General features: G+C 48.6%; 6 protein-coding genes across 6 annotated transcripts; 3 read left to right on the forward strand and 3 right to left on the reverse strand.

The window, feature by feature from the left end:
• Nucleotides 1–236: 236 nt before the first annotated feature.
• PFICI_06173 (NADH dehydrogenase) lies at nucleotides 237–720 on the reverse strand (the record flags this gene model as incomplete). Its single annotated transcript, XM_007834754.1, has 3 exons — nucleotides 237–341; nucleotides 480–604; nucleotides 690–720. 3 exons carry the CDS (start codon nucleotides 718–720, stop codon nucleotides 237–239), a joined length of 261 nt encoding a protein of 86 aa, XP_007832945.1.
• Nucleotides 721–2,743: 2,023 nt separating this feature from the next.
• Nucleotides 2,744–4,752, forward strand: PFICI_06174 (uncharacterized protein; the record flags this gene model as incomplete). Its single annotated transcript, XM_007834755.1, has 8 exons — nucleotides 2,744–3,001; nucleotides 3,054–3,171; nucleotides 3,224–3,378; nucleotides 3,434–3,490; nucleotides 3,539–3,631; nucleotides 3,691–4,030; nucleotides 4,086–4,251; nucleotides 4,305–4,752. The coding sequence occupies 8 exons, from the start codon at nucleotides 2,744–2,746 to the stop codon at nucleotides 4,750–4,752; spliced, it is 1,635 nt and encodes a 544-aa protein (XP_007832946.1).
• A 113-nt stretch (nucleotides 4,753–4,865) lies between these two features.
• On the reverse strand, nucleotides 4,866–7,244 carry PFICI_06175 (uncharacterized protein; the record flags this gene model as incomplete). Its single annotated transcript, XM_007834756.1, has 3 exons — nucleotides 4,866–5,165; nucleotides 5,329–6,366; nucleotides 6,459–7,244. The coding sequence occupies 3 exons, from the start codon at nucleotides 7,242–7,244 to the stop codon at nucleotides 4,866–4,868; spliced, it is 2,124 nt and encodes a 707-aa protein (XP_007832947.1).
• Nucleotides 7,245–9,167: 1,923 nt separating this feature from the next.
• Nucleotides 9,168–11,399, reverse strand: PFICI_06176 (uncharacterized protein; the record flags this gene model as incomplete). Its single annotated transcript, XM_007834757.1, has 1 exon — nucleotides 9,168–11,399. The coding sequence occupies one exon, from the start codon at nucleotides 11,397–11,399 to the stop codon at nucleotides 9,168–9,170; it is 2,232 nt and encodes a 743-aa protein (XP_007832948.1).
• A 1,460-nt stretch (nucleotides 11,400–12,859) lies between these two features.
• Nucleotides 12,860–14,375, forward strand: PFICI_06177 (uncharacterized protein; the record flags this gene model as incomplete). The annotated part of the gene is made up of 3 exons (XM_007834758.1): nucleotides 12,860–12,954; nucleotides 13,007–13,587; nucleotides 13,642–14,375. The coding sequence occupies 3 exons, from the start codon at nucleotides 12,860–12,862 to the stop codon at nucleotides 14,373–14,375; spliced, it is 1,410 nt and encodes a 469-aa protein (XP_007832949.1).
• Nucleotides 14,376–15,116: 741 nt separating this feature from the next.
• PFICI_06178 (uncharacterized protein) lies at nucleotides 15,117–15,788 on the forward strand (the record flags this gene model as incomplete). Its single annotated transcript, XM_007834759.1, has 2 exons — nucleotides 15,117–15,618; nucleotides 15,685–15,788. 2 exons carry the CDS (start codon nucleotides 15,117–15,119, stop codon nucleotides 15,786–15,788), a joined length of 606 nt encoding a protein of 201 aa, XP_007832950.1.
• Between the last annotated feature and the right edge of the window lie 2 nt (nucleotides 15,789–15,790).

The following is a 15,790-nucleotide window of genomic DNA, read 5'->3' on the forward strand; positions in this document are numbered from 1 at the left end:
GTCCATCTCACAATCCTGCCACTCGTTTGAAGGCGCCTTCATTCAAGACAATTGACCCCATTCCATTCCAAGAAAGTATCAAGAAAGGCGATAGGAAGCGTGTTTTGTTCATGTTGTATTTCGTTTGCCGAGTAGCCGTTCCCAACACTGGGTATATGTACACAGTTTCATGCCCTTTGCTTCCACTTTGACCTGTCATGGCCTTGTCTGTCCGTCTCTCTCTAGTTGGTCTTTCTTTAATTGCTTCTGGCACCCTCCTTGGCTTCCCTCAACTCGTTCATCTTGGCCACGCGCTTCTTGAACTCGTCGTATTGGCACTTTTCGTAACTGTGTCGCTCGTCCTGTATATTTTGCCCAAGGAGTTAGTCTCTGGGATGAGTGCTCTGGCTTTGCGCTTCTCTTCTTTCGTCTTGAAGCGGAGATGGCATATCTCGCTTCGTTCGAGTACCCGGAGAGAGGGGGGATCAATTGCAACGTACGCCGCACTTCCACGGAAGGTAGTAGGTGTCCACCCGGCATCGGTTGAGGGGGATCAAGAGGTTGGCGCAGCTGTCTCGGTAGGCAATAGGGAGCTTGGCCTCGCGCATCTCCTCGCGAGTTGCCTCTGTTTTTTTTCCAACATTTCCGTGGTTAGCGAATTAGGACCCTCCCAAAATCTCCCAATTGGATTACGAGGCATGCGCGCTTACTCGGCAACGATTCGAAAGAGCTTCCGGCCATGTTCGCTAAGGGGCAAAGGCAAGACGGCGATGGAAGAGGTTTGTGGTTTTGCTGGTTCGGTACGCGGGAGCACTCAATCTCTCGGTCGTGATGTTGAACCTCGATGATCCAATTGGAGCAAGCAAGGTCAAGCCACTGGACGCTTGGATCAGACACAAGCCACAAGGGAAACCCACACCCCCGCCACAACCTTGCTAGCGGGTCGTCTCGGTGGGTTTGTGTACACTGACCAATGAACACGTTACTGTGTAGAATTACTACCTAATAGGTGCTACAGCAGATACTTAGTACGATTGTTTCTTATGGCGAAGGACTCATGTCGGGGTTATTGCAGAAGTTATCATGGTTTCCATCTTTCTTTTTTCTTTCTTTTCTTTTTTTAATCTTTTCCCTTCCGTTCCTCTCAGTTGATTCCTTCGTTACCCCGACGCATGATGCTGCATGATAAGAAACGTCATATACTGACGAATCCACGGAGGCTCATGCCGACTCGGGGCCGGGGATCAACACCAACAGACGATTGATAATAGACGGAAACGTCTTACAAAGATGATTGGTATGGGCAGGTTGTTTCAATCACAGGAAGAGAATAACCAAGACCCAACTGAAAAGCACATCTTGGGCAGACAAAAAAGTGATTGGTCCGTCTGCACGGTCATCTGAAACAACCGCGATTCTACTATGTGTAGTACTATTATATCTGGCTGTAGTGGCGCGGAGCAACTATTAGCCTCGATCTACATCTTTGTTTATACGCTCTTTTTGACTTTTTAGATTATGGACAGAGCACCAGGCCGTTCCCTAGAGCTGATGTGAACATAACATTGCCATGGAGAGATAGTTTTGTCAAGTAGGTAGGTACAATGCTTGTTACTACGAAACAGGACCCCCGACACCCACTGATCGTCGGTGCGGGAGCCCGGAGTCGGGGCAGTCTTGTTCTGGCGCCAGACCCCACCACATTCATGCTTGCAAGTCCCGATGCCCCATGCCTTTCATCACCAGTCCAACATGTATTGCCTGGCATTGGTCAAATGATTCTGCATATTCTCACCATCAAAGGAAAAGTTTCCGATATTATAACCGCGTCGTACGAGGTGGTGCTTATTGCCGGCTGTCATTTTTCTGGAGCCTTGGAGGCAGTGACGCGGCCAAGCCCCGTGTGTTCGCAGTCATGTTTGCGTACGCATTTTATCAGCCAAACTCCAGGAAGAGCAGTTGCGATTCAATGCCGCGTCACACATTTCTACCTCGATCTCGTGGTTCCTTACTCTCTATTGTCCAAATCTTGTCCTTTTCTCAACTCATTGGCAGAGTCTTAATGTTTTGATTAGAATTGTTCCTGACTTTGGTGAGTGTAGTCGCACTCAGTCTGGTCAATCACAACTCGAATTTATCTGTTAATATCTTTCCGCCATCCAGTCGGGGACTTCATCAAAAGAAGGCTGATGCATGGTACTCTATGATCCAACCAAGAGTCTCGCTTGCATATGTTGCGCATTCTCTGCTCTAGCATTGCTGGTGTCATGACCTTCCTAATTGGTACGCCCACTGGCCTTGATAGCGACGACCTCTAGTTGCACATTTATGACTTTCCCAAAAAGAGCCACAACTGGCTGGCGACACTGAAGTCGCCGCACCCACAGGAACTGCAGTAGCGAGCACCTCGCACGTGGTAAACCACCGAACTCGGATTCCTATAATCCCATTGACTGACCAATCAGCACCTATGGAGATAAAGTGGTCACATCAGCCGCCGAGATGCATTCATATGGACGAGCGGCATTTGCCATATGGCCGGAGGGTATACTCATTTCACCAGTTGGCCACTTTCAAATTGTGGCGCTCCATTGTGTAGTTCGTGGTTTTGTATCACAAAAAGGTTTACCGGGCCAGGTAGTCTCGGTCAAAGCTTATATCAACCATTTCAGGCCATCTGGGTTCCATGACTGGGCACTGATAAGTGCACCACTTCTGGATCCTTCGAGTTTGGTGTGTCTTCATCTTCTTGACCACCGCAACAATGAGGAATGCCGCATTAATTTTTCCGCTTCTCGGGGCGGTATGGCACCAGTCCGTGCTGGGTCTATTCCCACGAATGCCTTCGATCGAGCATCTGAGTCTGGAGGACCACCAGTTTCGCAGGCTGGTTGACAGGTCAGACCCGTTATCCGGCAACGGTACCTTTGAGCAGCTGATCAACCATAATGATACCTCTGTCGGCACGTTTCAACAATCATACTGGTACAATGCTACTTTTTGGAAGGGACCAGGCTCTCCCGTAAGGACAAAGAAACAGGTTGACTTGACTTGCAGTTTGCTAATCATTGCAGATTATCCTCGTGACTCCCGGCGAAAATGCAGCCAGCACGTATGGTCTTTTCCTGACAGATGGCACGCTTCCTGGCATGTACGCAAAGGCTGTCGGTGGAGCGGTTGTCCTCATTGAACGTAAGTCACCGAGTTCTCCTCATCGGATTGCCAGGTCTAATTCAGATTATAGACAGATATTGGGGACAGTCTAGTCCTTATCAAAATTTGACAGTGGCGAATTTGCAATATCTCACAATCGATCAAGCTATAGCCGATTTTGTCAACTTTGCCAAAAACGTCAAGCTCCCGTTTGACACCAGCGGAGCTACAAACGCGCCCCAGGCGGTATGGGCACTACATCTAGCTTTTATTACAGCAGACTGTGCTAACAGAGGAACAGCCGTGGGTTTGGGTAGGTGGCTCTTACGCCGGAGCATTAGCAGCGTGGATCGAAAAGGTATATCTCAAGCACAACCATTCATGCCTGTCAACTAACAAGACATAGTTGGCCCCTGGAGTCTTTTGGGCATATCATGCCAGTAGCGCTCCCGTCCAAGCAATCTATGACTTTTGGACATATTTCTATCCGATACAAATGGTACATAACGGCTACCAACACAACGATTTATTACGGTAATGAGCTGACAAAAGGTTCAGGGCATGCCTCGGAATTGTAGCCATGATTATGCGGCGATTGTCGAACATGTTGACGATATTTTTCTCCATGGGAGCACCCAGGAGAAACAAGAGTTGAAGCAAATGTTTGCCGTGCAAGATCTTAACCACGACGACGATGCTGCTGGCGCTATCACTGCGCCGATAACTCTTTGGCAGTCAATCACGCCTAGAACAGGATACTCCCAATTCTATCAGATGTGCGACGCGATTGAAGGGGCCGTGCCGGGTCGGTCAAGAAACTATAGTGATGCTGGCGTTGGATTGCAACAAGCCTTGCCGAATTTCGCGAATTGGTACACGTCGAAATATTTGCCAGATCGTAAGTAGATGGTTCAGTATTGATATCGGCCGTTACTTGTGGCTAACTCTGATAGATTGTGCGGACTATGGATACAGTGATTGGTCTGGTTCTATGAATGTTCAGTGCTTCAACTCACATAATACTTCTTTCCAAGTATATCACGACCTATCACCAAATCACCCTCTTGGCCGCCAGTGGATCTGGATGACATGCAACGAACCATTTTTTTGGTCGCCGACGTATGTTTTCCAGGGATTGACTCAAGCAAAGGGCAGAGACTAACAAGCAATAGTGGAGCGCCTCCTGGCCAACCGTCGCTCTTTACACGCCTGGCAACTGCCGAGAATATGGAACGACAATGCCAAGAGTGGTTTCCAACCGATCAAGGAAAACATATGGCCAGTGTCCAGGGAAGAACTGAAGTCCAAGTCAATGATCATACAGGAGGGTGGACCAATACAGCCACGACGCGTATCTTGTACTCCAATGGCGAATTCGATCCGTGGCGCTCTGCGTCGGTCTCGTCAATCTTTCGACCAGGCGGCCCGCTCAGTAGTAGCGATAGCGCGCCCGTGATTGTCATCAATGGTAGTCGACATTGCAATGATTTGTTCGACTGGAATGTCGTTGGTATCAGCAATCCAGCCATTGAAGCGGCACAACAGGCTGAAATCAGTCAGATCTCGGATTGGGTGGCGGATTTCTATTCCGCCAAGTCCAGCTCGTCGAGACGAGAGTAGCGTATCGTCGCTATTGGCAAGTTATTTCATCTATTTATCAATACCCCATGTTTTTAGCACCAATATTGTATCTATGATTGCATGATGCAACCCGACGTGGACACTCGACCATCTCATACTATATGCAAATCCTGAAGCTTCGGCCCCATATGTTTCAGCCGTGCTCGTAAATAATCAATGTCAGTAATCTCTAGCCACGGATGCGGCTCATCTAGAGCATTCTCCTGTTGTTGCTTTTCAAGCTTCGCAGATAGCGCCGTTAGGTCGACCCCGAGACTGTTCAAGCGAGGGTCAAGAAGTGTTTGATCTCCTGTTGCCGTGTTTTCAAAAATCATTGCTCCTGCACGGTGCTTCATGATTTTGATGTTATTGGGCACTGGGCCCAGGACAGCCTCACCCTCAAAGTGCCCGAACTACAACATGTGTTAGAAATTGCCCATTCGGGTAGATAAATGAGTTTGTAGCAGCTCTTTCAAGTAATTTATCTGAGCCTGCTCGCTTGGAGCACCAATTTGGGCAATGCTTGCTCATGAGACAATCCAGAGAAGGAGAGAAATGACATCGGAAGTTGCTTACTAGGGTGCACCCACCACCAGCTTGATAAATGGGCGTCTTGTCCTGCAAGGAGGAAACCTTCATCTCTGAGGATTTGGGTCGCAAGACCAGAAGTTCTCGTGAGCCCAGAACTGCCCATATATGGTCTCCTGGTTGCGCATCCAAGGATCCAAGTCCGAGAAGATCATCTTCTGTCCAAAGCAATTGTCTACCGAGACACTCGGATGTGATTCTGTTGAGAAGAGTGGCATCTTTTGCTCTATTATACACCAACGCCTCGCTGACGTCTTGATTGTTACTCTTCGTGGCGCGGTGCAATTCACTCAGGCGTCTCTTCGCAACCTCATAGCGGGGCCAATGAAGAGTCGATGGATCGAAGCAATTTTCGGCGAATCTGTTGCTGCACAGGACCCGTGTGTACGCGTCTCCAATGGTCATTGAGCTTCCAGGGCAGGGATCGTCCAGGCTCCGCGGTTCTTGACGCAGCACTTCTCTGATCCTCGCCCAGTTCACGTCAAAATATCCGTCAATGTTTGGTTTCGTGACTGCGGCCACCTTTGCCACAAACACTCCATGTACGTCGAGACTGTCCGATTTGGGCTCTGTATACTGTGTGCTCAGAAAGCCAGAAGCTATCTGAAACCTGAGTGGCCAAGGCTCCTCGAGAATAGGTCTAATGTCAGTCCAGTCCGGAACCCAGCTGGGGCAGCATGGTAATCGATTTGGGAGTCGGCACTGCGAAAGAAAGTCGACATCTTTCATCTCGTGCATGTAGGCAATAGTAGCAGCACGGTAGATGGCCGGGACTGGGAGAGTGTAGTCTGGCTTGATGTGCTCCTGGATATTCCTCGGCAGGAGTGCTCTTACTGAGTAGATGCGATCTCGAGGATCATTACACCCTGCGAGGCCGAGGTTGAAACGTATGTTTGGGAGATTGATGTATCGTGACTGGTAGAGGAAGCCCCGTAGATTGCTGAGACGAAAGGTGAGCTTATTGCTGAGTTCGAATTGTTGCGGCCAGGCCTTGCGTTGTAGCAAACCCCAAACATTGTAAAACGTCTTTTTTTTCATTGCAGTAAGTATATTTCTGATGGATTCAGAGGCTTGAGGGATATAACGACGGACAAGATGTAAATGATGCAGATTCTTACCTTCCAGAGCATCTTTTTGCAGCCACATGCGATGGTTGCTGTTTTCTGATCTGCCAAGGTGATTTCCTGTCTGACCCACAGGCGTTCGAACCACCTCCGGTTCAACAGGTGGTAGACTGCACGCATCTCATCTACCGAGAAGGGGACTGGAATGCTGCGGTCCAGAAGGGAATTATCACGGCAATCGGGAGTAGCCAAAATAGACCGACTCGACTTTTCGAATCGTACCTGAGTACCAACATCTTCCATGCAGGTCATGGCAAGGTCGCTGTCCTGCGCAGCTTCTCCGAGCCATACGAGCACCGCCTTTGCGCGCGCATAGATTTCACCCATCATGGCCACCTGTCGGCCCTTGTCGATGCTGTCTCCCTGATCAATGCACATGGAATCTATCCATAGATCACGTGGGCGATCTGTGAAGCGAAAGTGACGCAGTGCGGACAAGGCATTGGGTCCAAGTGGCAGCCATCCATCAACAGGAGCTGCAGTGGTAAGGTCAGAGACCACTGCGTTTGGGCTCTCATCTCTGCACTCTTTAGCGTATCTGACGGAGATGTGAGCTGGTCTCAAATCACCCTTGTCCCAGGCGTAAGAAATGGCCTCATAGATAGGTCGGTCAGACCGACGACCAAGAGCGCTGTTGCTCAAATCTGCGGTCTTGTCGGCAAAAATCTCGTGTCGCATGGTAATGCAGACATCTTCGTCAAAGGTGCCTGGATAAAGTCTCACAAGACGAATATAGATTTTGCCGTTGCTCGGCAGTGGGGGATAAGCGAATTTCTGCATTTTCTGATTACGCCGTTATTTATTCCTCTTTTGGGTATAAGAATTTTGAAATGATGACAAAAGCTGTTCTTCCTGTGAGACAATATTGGCCGCGGCTCTAGTGATTCAAATGACGATGAGTATATTGAGTAACACGCCTCGGTAAGGAAAGGCCGTGCGATTCGTTTCTGAAAGCCACAATAGATTGACAAAAATGGACATATCGATTGAATTATTATAATCCATTAGCGATTGATTAGTGAACTATATACACAAGTGGACAACGACCCTACCATCTGTTCCATTCAATTATTTTCATGTCGCTTGTCGCGATATACTCGCCCCAACAGCTGCTAGCCTACCAATGACAAACTTTGCAAATATGTGAGCTATCACAAAATACAAAACCTAGGTTAGACATACATAAAATCCTCATAAGTGAAGCCATGAAAGAAACGCAAGATTCGACAGTATCCAGGAAGCAGTGTTAGGGATAGCATCGGGTGGCTGCCTAAATGTCACATCCAATGGAGAGCAGACGTCTAGATCCATCGACGGCATTGGGGTATAAAATCACGATAGTTGGGCCGTGTTCACTTGGATACCCGAGCGATACTTTACAACCATGAAACGTCATCAAATTGTTTGAAAACATGACATCACCCTCATACGCGACCCAGTCATTCACCGAAGGGCTAACCCGTGGCTATATCCAATCTGGCCTATAAAGCACTATACTTGCTTTCAAAATCCCGACGATCATATCATGATGGCTCAGCCTCATTGCATTAAGCGACCACGCATATGCGGTACAACGTGGCCATAGCCATGAGTAGCCGCGCATTCCATATCAATTTTACATGATTTTCCAGATTCGAATGCCTGCAGTTTTCAAAGTTGTATAGTTTCTTGGCGCATTTCGTCTAAATATTGCCAGTCGATCCTACAAATAAATATACCTCATGTGTAGTGAAATATCAATCGCTTCGCAAGACGAACACAAATTCGGCCATGAAATAAATGTCCTGATCAGCAGTTGCGCCAGATTACCCAGCGCTGTCACATACGGGGGGAGACTGGTACTCAAAACTGGGCATCAATCCGCTCACCAGCTCACATCGTTGATTCAATTCCAAGTTACATGGCCTGCCGCCGTCTCGGTACAACCATCTCCACGTGATCTGTCTGTCGCACGAGACCAGACTGGCCTGACAATTTTCTGGGTAAATGCCCTTTCGAACTCGGTATTGGTTCATAACTCGGATTCAAATAAGGTTTATAGCTGCATATCCATCTAACCCAGCTCGGTGAGTTAGCAAAGCTCATACTGGTTGGCCGTCATCTTGAGCCCCCCCCCCCCCCCCCTTAGAGAGGCTGTAGTTTGCGATGCCTGCAAATCACAATGCAAAGCATTCGCCAGCCTCAGATTATCTCTTTGGGAACTGCATACGCCCTGCTCCCTTGGTAACATGCAGATTCAATCTGACAATGCACCGGGTTCCAAACTCTTTTAGGTAGGTGAGAAGAATGGTTGGTCGAGACTGGCTCGGCCCAAAGGTGAGAAGAACCACCATCTACAATGAGGCGGCATCTATACTTGGAAATATATCTCTCATTGTTTTACGTTGCCTGTCTCAAAAAAATAGATCGATCTTTCTAGAATGTTAACACATTGATTGCATTTTTCTACTACATCTATAATAAGAATTTGAACCGTATTTTAAATTATTCTTGTATCTTTAACTTTTTTATCCTTTTAATTTCAATGCCGTGGAATTATCGTTACAATAGTACATCATTACGGGAAAATGGATAAAGCCTTTCAAAGTGAGCCGACTCAACAAAGCAATTCAATTCGTATATACCAAAAAATCATGTGATAGTTTATGATATGTAGTTCCACTATCCTGAGAAGGTTTTTTTTTTTTTTTTTTTTTTTTTTCATCACGCAGCGCCAATGTCTTCGGGAGCGTATAGTGCCTTCATAAGATGCCCTGACTCAAGCTTAAAGGACCGGGCGCAGTGCCCGCACTGCACCTGGCCGATGTGCCCTGTAAAGTCAGCAAGGGCCGCATTCGTGTGGCAATGAGGACAGCGCGCCTGGATCTGAAGAATACTCGGATATTGAGAAGCGTAACAGCGCAATTCATTTTCCACTTTCCAATTGTACGCTTGATGCTCTGTCGGGGACAAATCACTCTCCAACCAGTACACATCGTAGAACCTCACGGGGTATCTTCCGGACGGGCCATCTAGCTCCAATACAGTGTGGTCCTCAACGGCGAAGCTGCCATGATTCCCCCATTCGTCGCCCCATGAGTTGAGAAAGGTAAGTGAGTCAGGACGGCAACTGGTTAAAACAACAGCGTGCCCTCCCCCATTGCCTTGTGAGCGGTACGCAGTCATCTGATCACATCTGAGGGTGGGTAATTGCTCTTCAAGGGGGTCAAGTCGCTCTTCAAAGTGCTTGGTAAACACATCCCATCCCGATTCTGAGAGATGGAACGTGGTTAGTACTGGACGCCGGCGGAGCACTGCCTGACGGGCACCGTCCTCGTCCACCAGACGAAATCGAAGTGGTCGATACCAATTAGTAGCAGCTGTCAAAACTTGCTCAGTATTTTGCCCACCCGGCTGTGATGGGAATTCATCTTCAATACGTTTGCGAATCTCTTCGATGCTGGGGTAGTCATCCTCACGACCAACGATTCGGAGGAGGGCCATGTGGACTACAGCAGCGGTGGCGTGTGCGTAACAGGTAAACGCATCACCCTGATCAGAGGGGTTTTTGCACCTAAGGACATGTTCATCGCTGATATAGGAGTCGTGGGTGATGCGACCTATGACGTCTAGGATTGCATCTGCGGAACCAAAACGTGCCGACAGGAGCAATGAGCAGAATTCATCGAGCGCCGCGGAGCTGGACACTGTAGCGTACAATGCGACCTCACCAGCTGAGGGAACTTCCCAACCTACAGAGGTGAGTACTGGGATCGGATGCGTCACGCCGGCCACCCGAGTTGCCATGTCGAAAAGTATGTGTTGCCCCGAGTCCCACTCTTCTGCTGGTTGGTAATACAAGCGTCGGCGGCTCACTATCTGGTCAGGAGTGAGGCAAATCGTTGCTATGCTCACTTTGGCATGCTGTAAATTGCGCGCAAGCGGCAATGGGTCGCCGTCAGTGGAAATGCCATCCGACACAAGAACGAGAACGCGTTTCTCGGTCCCAACATGCTGGTGAAATGCCACTAATGACTGCCTCAAGGCCTCTTGCATCGGTGTTAAACCATACATGTACCGTCGAAGTGTGTCGAGCAAGGTAGAATGGCCCGTTGTCTCTTTTTCGCGACCTTCGTCGACCTCTGAACGCCTCTGCACTTGCTTGAGCAGGCGAACGACATCACCGACTGGTCGCGCTTCGAACTGAGTGAAGTCTTGCAGCCACTCCGCACATATACGGCGTGCAAGTTGCATTGCTTCCGATTTCTCGGCCGCGTTGTCTATGGCTTTGTCTGCAACTTGGTCTGCAACTTTGTTTCCTAGAACACCTCCGCCAACCCCAGCCCCACTGGAGATAGCACTGGAGATAGCACCAGAGATAGCACCAGAGATAGCACCAGTGGAAAGAGCTGCTGGAGGGAACGCCGCTGTAAACGCACAGCCAGCAGTCATGCCCACGGCAGCCCCAATCCACCGACTCCGTGTCCTCTTATTGTTCACCGTCTCTTCAGGCGGAATTGCATTAACGAAATCGCTGACCCCATCTGGATGTCGCTCCAGGTGCATGTCAACGATGCGCGCCTCGTCATCCGTAAGCTTCTCTCGAATATACTTCGCAATGTACGAGCGCCGCTCCTTATTGGCCCGAGCAATGAGAAGGTCATGACCGGACTTGCAATCGCCAGTGTTTCGTAAGAGCGCATCAACAGGTCCACAAAGATCGGCCACTGGCGGACAACCTGCTTGAGTGTCCAAACCAAAAACGCCCACGAAGACGAGGGCATTCGGATCTTGTCGCTGCTCTGCCTCTACAAGCTTCAAGATTGCTCGAAGTCCTGCGCGGAGGCGCTCAATTGCCAAATCATTGGAACAGCTCCCCGTCTCAAGCGCCTGGCGCATAGAAGCAGACACGTCGAGGAGGCAGCCAACTACTGCAGTAGGCGACGAATGAGACATCACCAATATTCATTCATTGACTTTTAGGTCCAGGAGCCAGATTTTACCCGATACGTCGCATGAGGTAGGCGGATATTTGGATAGTAGATACATACAAAGGTCTTAAGGAGACTTCAAGATGAGCTACAAGTACTTTCGACTATTTGTGTATAGTAACAACAGGGACAAGTCACGAGGCCGGACTTTCTCCAGTGTAGCAAATGAGTAAAATGACAAGAAGGGTCTGAGCCGAGGGGATGTGGCCTGGGTGTTTTTCTTTTTCTTTTTTCCTTTTTGTTTTCCCCCAAGGTGGACGCGCTGCTTATATCGGCATGTTCTGAAGTCACGGTACCCAAAGCCGACATGCATGTAAATAGGCCACGAGATAAGAGTCTGCGCTCGCATTGGTAGGCCATTCGGCTGGAGACGACGCAATTCGAGTTGCGGGCATAACGTTGGGGTTGGACGGCAGCAAATCACCATGGCATACCACGCTCGCCGATTGCAGTGTTTGATTTGAATTAGAATGTAGGGCCAGTCAAAACACAGCATCTGTATCTCTTTGTACAATGGTGGAGAGTATCAAGACAGCTTGCAGATAAACAGTCATTCGCAGCCCGCATCAACCACCACCACCAGTGCCTTGTGTCACATCGAGAACACCGAGTCAAAGTCACGGAAGGTGATACTTATTAAAAAATGCTACTTTATCTCAATATCTCCTTGTTTGGTGCTCCGCCAGCGTTCCGTTTCAGTATGCGTCAAATCAGCTGTACGAACGAGCCATGCATCAACCTGGTTGATATGCCGTTCAATAAATTTGCCTGAAGCTTGTAACTTGTCCCAGTTCTGCAGCTGTGTGAGAGTTTAGAACCCCGATTTTTGGGATGCAAACGTAGTCTCCTCAATCCCGTGTCATCTTTTACATGGATTATTCTACTGATATCATGAGATATGAGGAACAACTTGGCAGCCTCAATTGTCGTTTGCTGCCCAATCCTTTGCATATTCATGCAGCAAAAACGAATCGCCTTGATCCGCGTCAGCTTTATGTACTACCATTCAATTAGATCTGACGCGCAGACTCGCGTGGAGAGTTGTCACGAGCCGAACCTTAAATTACACAACCTCGCCCATCAATTCTGGTGGGCCTCCCGCAACAAACTATTATTTGGGACTGCACTGTGACGGGTCAGCGGAGTGAGGATACTGGCACAAATAAGAACGTCATTGGCAGATCGTTTCTGAATTCCATGGGACAACATATAGGAGTCTGCCCAAGGGGGGAGAGAGGAAGAGGAGTAAGCGGGGACCGGGGGGGGAACCTGCATATGCCTGGCACGAGGTTATAGTGATTGAGCTCGACATAGATATCTATCACATCGCGCTCATCGAATAATTCCACACTTTTTGCATCCATTACTCTATAACTTTCTATCGTCTCTTGCCCATTCATCCGTCCATTACTTTCGAAAATCAAAATGGCAAAGAAGTCCAAGAAGGTATCTGTTGTTTCAAGCTTTGACGCACTACCCAACGTTGGTAGCCGTGAGGTCGACCCTCGCCCATCGTGCTCGTGAGTCATTCTCTTATGACTGCAATTGATCCTATTCCTGATATCATCTCAGGCCATACACAAGCACGTACATCAAAGTCTTCTTCGGCGCCAATGCCAATGCGATGAAAGTCCCCAATGAACTCCTCCAGAAGTGCTCCAACCTGCCTGTTGGTAATATCGTCTTGGCAAACAGTCTTCACCTCACACATATTCCAGAGGAGGTCGGTCATGTCCTTGTCCATCATCTCTTCACAGAAACCTTCCAGTGCTTGGCGCCGAAAGGGTCTACACATCAGGAACAAAAGCTCGACGAGCTCATGACGTGCATTCATGTCTATGCCGTCGCGTGGGACTATAAGCTCAACTCCCTCAAGGAGCAGGCTCGAAGCGAGATTGAGAGGCTAGGAGAGTCTTTGCCCATTACCCCTTTCTTGGCTGCCTTGAATAAAGTATATCCGCATCCAAGCAAAGATGATATCTGGCTTGGCGGCTACTTGAAGGATCGAATGAGGGCGCTCTTCGCTGGCCATGAAGTCAAGAAGAGTACTGAACCAACCAGTGCTGGACCAAAGTCATCTATCGCCGAGTTGGTTTTCCACAGCGCTCTGTGTTTGCGCGAGGAAGCACTGGAGCTCATCAATGGATCGAATGGTAACTGCGTGATTATGAATTTCTTTGACTTCGCTTTTACTAACATTGTCATAGAACATGAGCCTCTATCCTGTGGACACGTTCCTGAACCTGACCCTAAGGCCGAGCTTTCGTCCTACAGTTCCGAACATGAACCTGAGTTCGCGTGCCAAGATATCTTGCCTGAATTGATACCAGTGGAATCTAGAGGGTATGAAGCCATGCCAAAGCCTGAGCCCACGTGTGACAATGCGACTCCCAATGCCCCACAATATGGAGCCTTATCTGCACTCGCATACGACGACGAGCATGTATGTTGCGAGTCTAAGCCTGACCCGGACCCTGTGGAAGAGAGTGCTTCAACTTTACCTATCATGAACGATGCTGATCCTGCCGAAGTACTGATCACATCTGGAGAAATTCCCAGAGAATATTCTGTACTGGAACCTCTCTGTCAAGATGAAACTGTTTTTGTCCCCGGCTCAGAAACAGACTCAAGTTCTCCGGTCTTCACGCCACCATCATCGACGGCATCGGACCATTCTTCAAATTCAGCGAAGATTCAACGCTCGGAAGTTGAAGTACCGCACCAGGAGGAAACAGGCCCGGCAGCAAAGAAGCTATCAAGACTCTTGAGCAGGAAAGACAAGAAGTCCAAGAAAAGAAGACTTCGGGAGGCACAGGCCTTGCAGGAGCCAGAACTGAATGACGTTTGTGAATCAATGAGTCAGCACTTGAAACTCGGAGGAGAGTGGAAGGACTGCGAATTTTGCCGAAAGCTTGTAGACGGATTAGCAGCTGAACTATGATAATGGATTGTTGACACGAGATATTATCACTGGCAAGGCGGTCGCCGCTGGGTATCCTGGATGAAACAGGGCACGTATACATCAAAACAGATCGTTTTCAAGTATGAAACACATAAAATTGTCCCGTCACTACATACTCGAATACTGTAATCAGCACCTTGATTTGCATATCATTCGGTGAAGGACTTGAGGGTGTGCGTTATGGCCCAAGTCGATGATAATCAGAGCGTCCGACATTCAGCACGTTTACATAGCGGCTGGTCCATTAACACTGGACATTGCACATATATATGGTTTCCCAAAGAGCCACGCAACGAGTTCATGAATTTGCATTCAAGACTCCGAGTGGCTTACACAAATCATCCATAATGATCGTTGACCGGGAATCAATGTCGCAAATCCTGCCTGTATGCAATTACACAGCGATTCCTACTATGAAAAGACGAGTATTCTAATTGTCTACATGCAGTCGATTTGTCAGATTCTTACCGCTACTTCTGTGTCACCTTAATCTATGAGGGGTCATATAAGGTTGCTGATTGCAGAAAATTGGCTTCCCGGTCGTTTGACCCGTGCATAAGGAGGGTGGGATGGGATAACGGCCAAGGTCTAAAGTATATTTCGCAGCATGTGTTGATCCACATACACAAATCAAAGATATAATAGCAACCGTCTCCCCAAACGAATCCCACTGGGAACCTCTCATCAATTCCATTTCGTCTACGTTCGACTCTCCCTACAATGGCTGGACTCACAACACTTCTCTCTTGTTGTCGCCCCGACGGGGCAGTCAGTACCCGGAACGAAACGTTCTCTGCTTATACGGTGATCTGCGACAAGCCAAGACCGACAAAACCACCGCGTATCTCAGATTCGAATGCCGCGCAACGGGATATTATAAACAATGCAATTGAGATCCTGCGTGATGCAGAGAAGTATGGTACAGAGCTCGAGGCACAGCTTAATGACCTCGTTGTATCCACAAGCTGGACAGAATGGATCGCTGAGAATATCCTGGCTGGTATTAAGGCGGCTCTGAGAGATGGGAGAGAAAAGATGGGACAAGCTATGACTATCGCTTATGATGAGGCTGCCAAGGCTGCTGATGAACTTTTCGAGTTTGCGGGAGATCATCCCGTGCTGACTGCAGGGTTGATTACCATCATCGCCGTTGGTATCTTGGTAATTCTGGCTCCTATGATCGTCGAGGCACTGGGATTTGCTGAGCTTGGTCCGGTGGAAGGTGGGTTAACCACTATACCCTACAGACTATTATATCGGTCCACATTTACTGATATGCTACTTACAGGGTCTTTCGCCGCCTTGTGGGAGAGTACATATTCCGGGTTCATCCCAAAAGGCTCGCTATTTTCATTCCTCCAGCGCCTTGGCATGGTCTGGGGACGCGGATGAGG

Source organism: Pestalotiopsis fici, assembly GCF_000516985.1.
Source record: "Pestalotiopsis fici W106-1 unplaced genomic scaffold PFICI_Scf_4, whole genome shotgun sequence".
NCBI lineage: Eukaryota > Fungi > Ascomycota > Sordariomycetes > Amphisphaeriales > Sporocadaceae > Pestalotiopsis > Pestalotiopsis fici.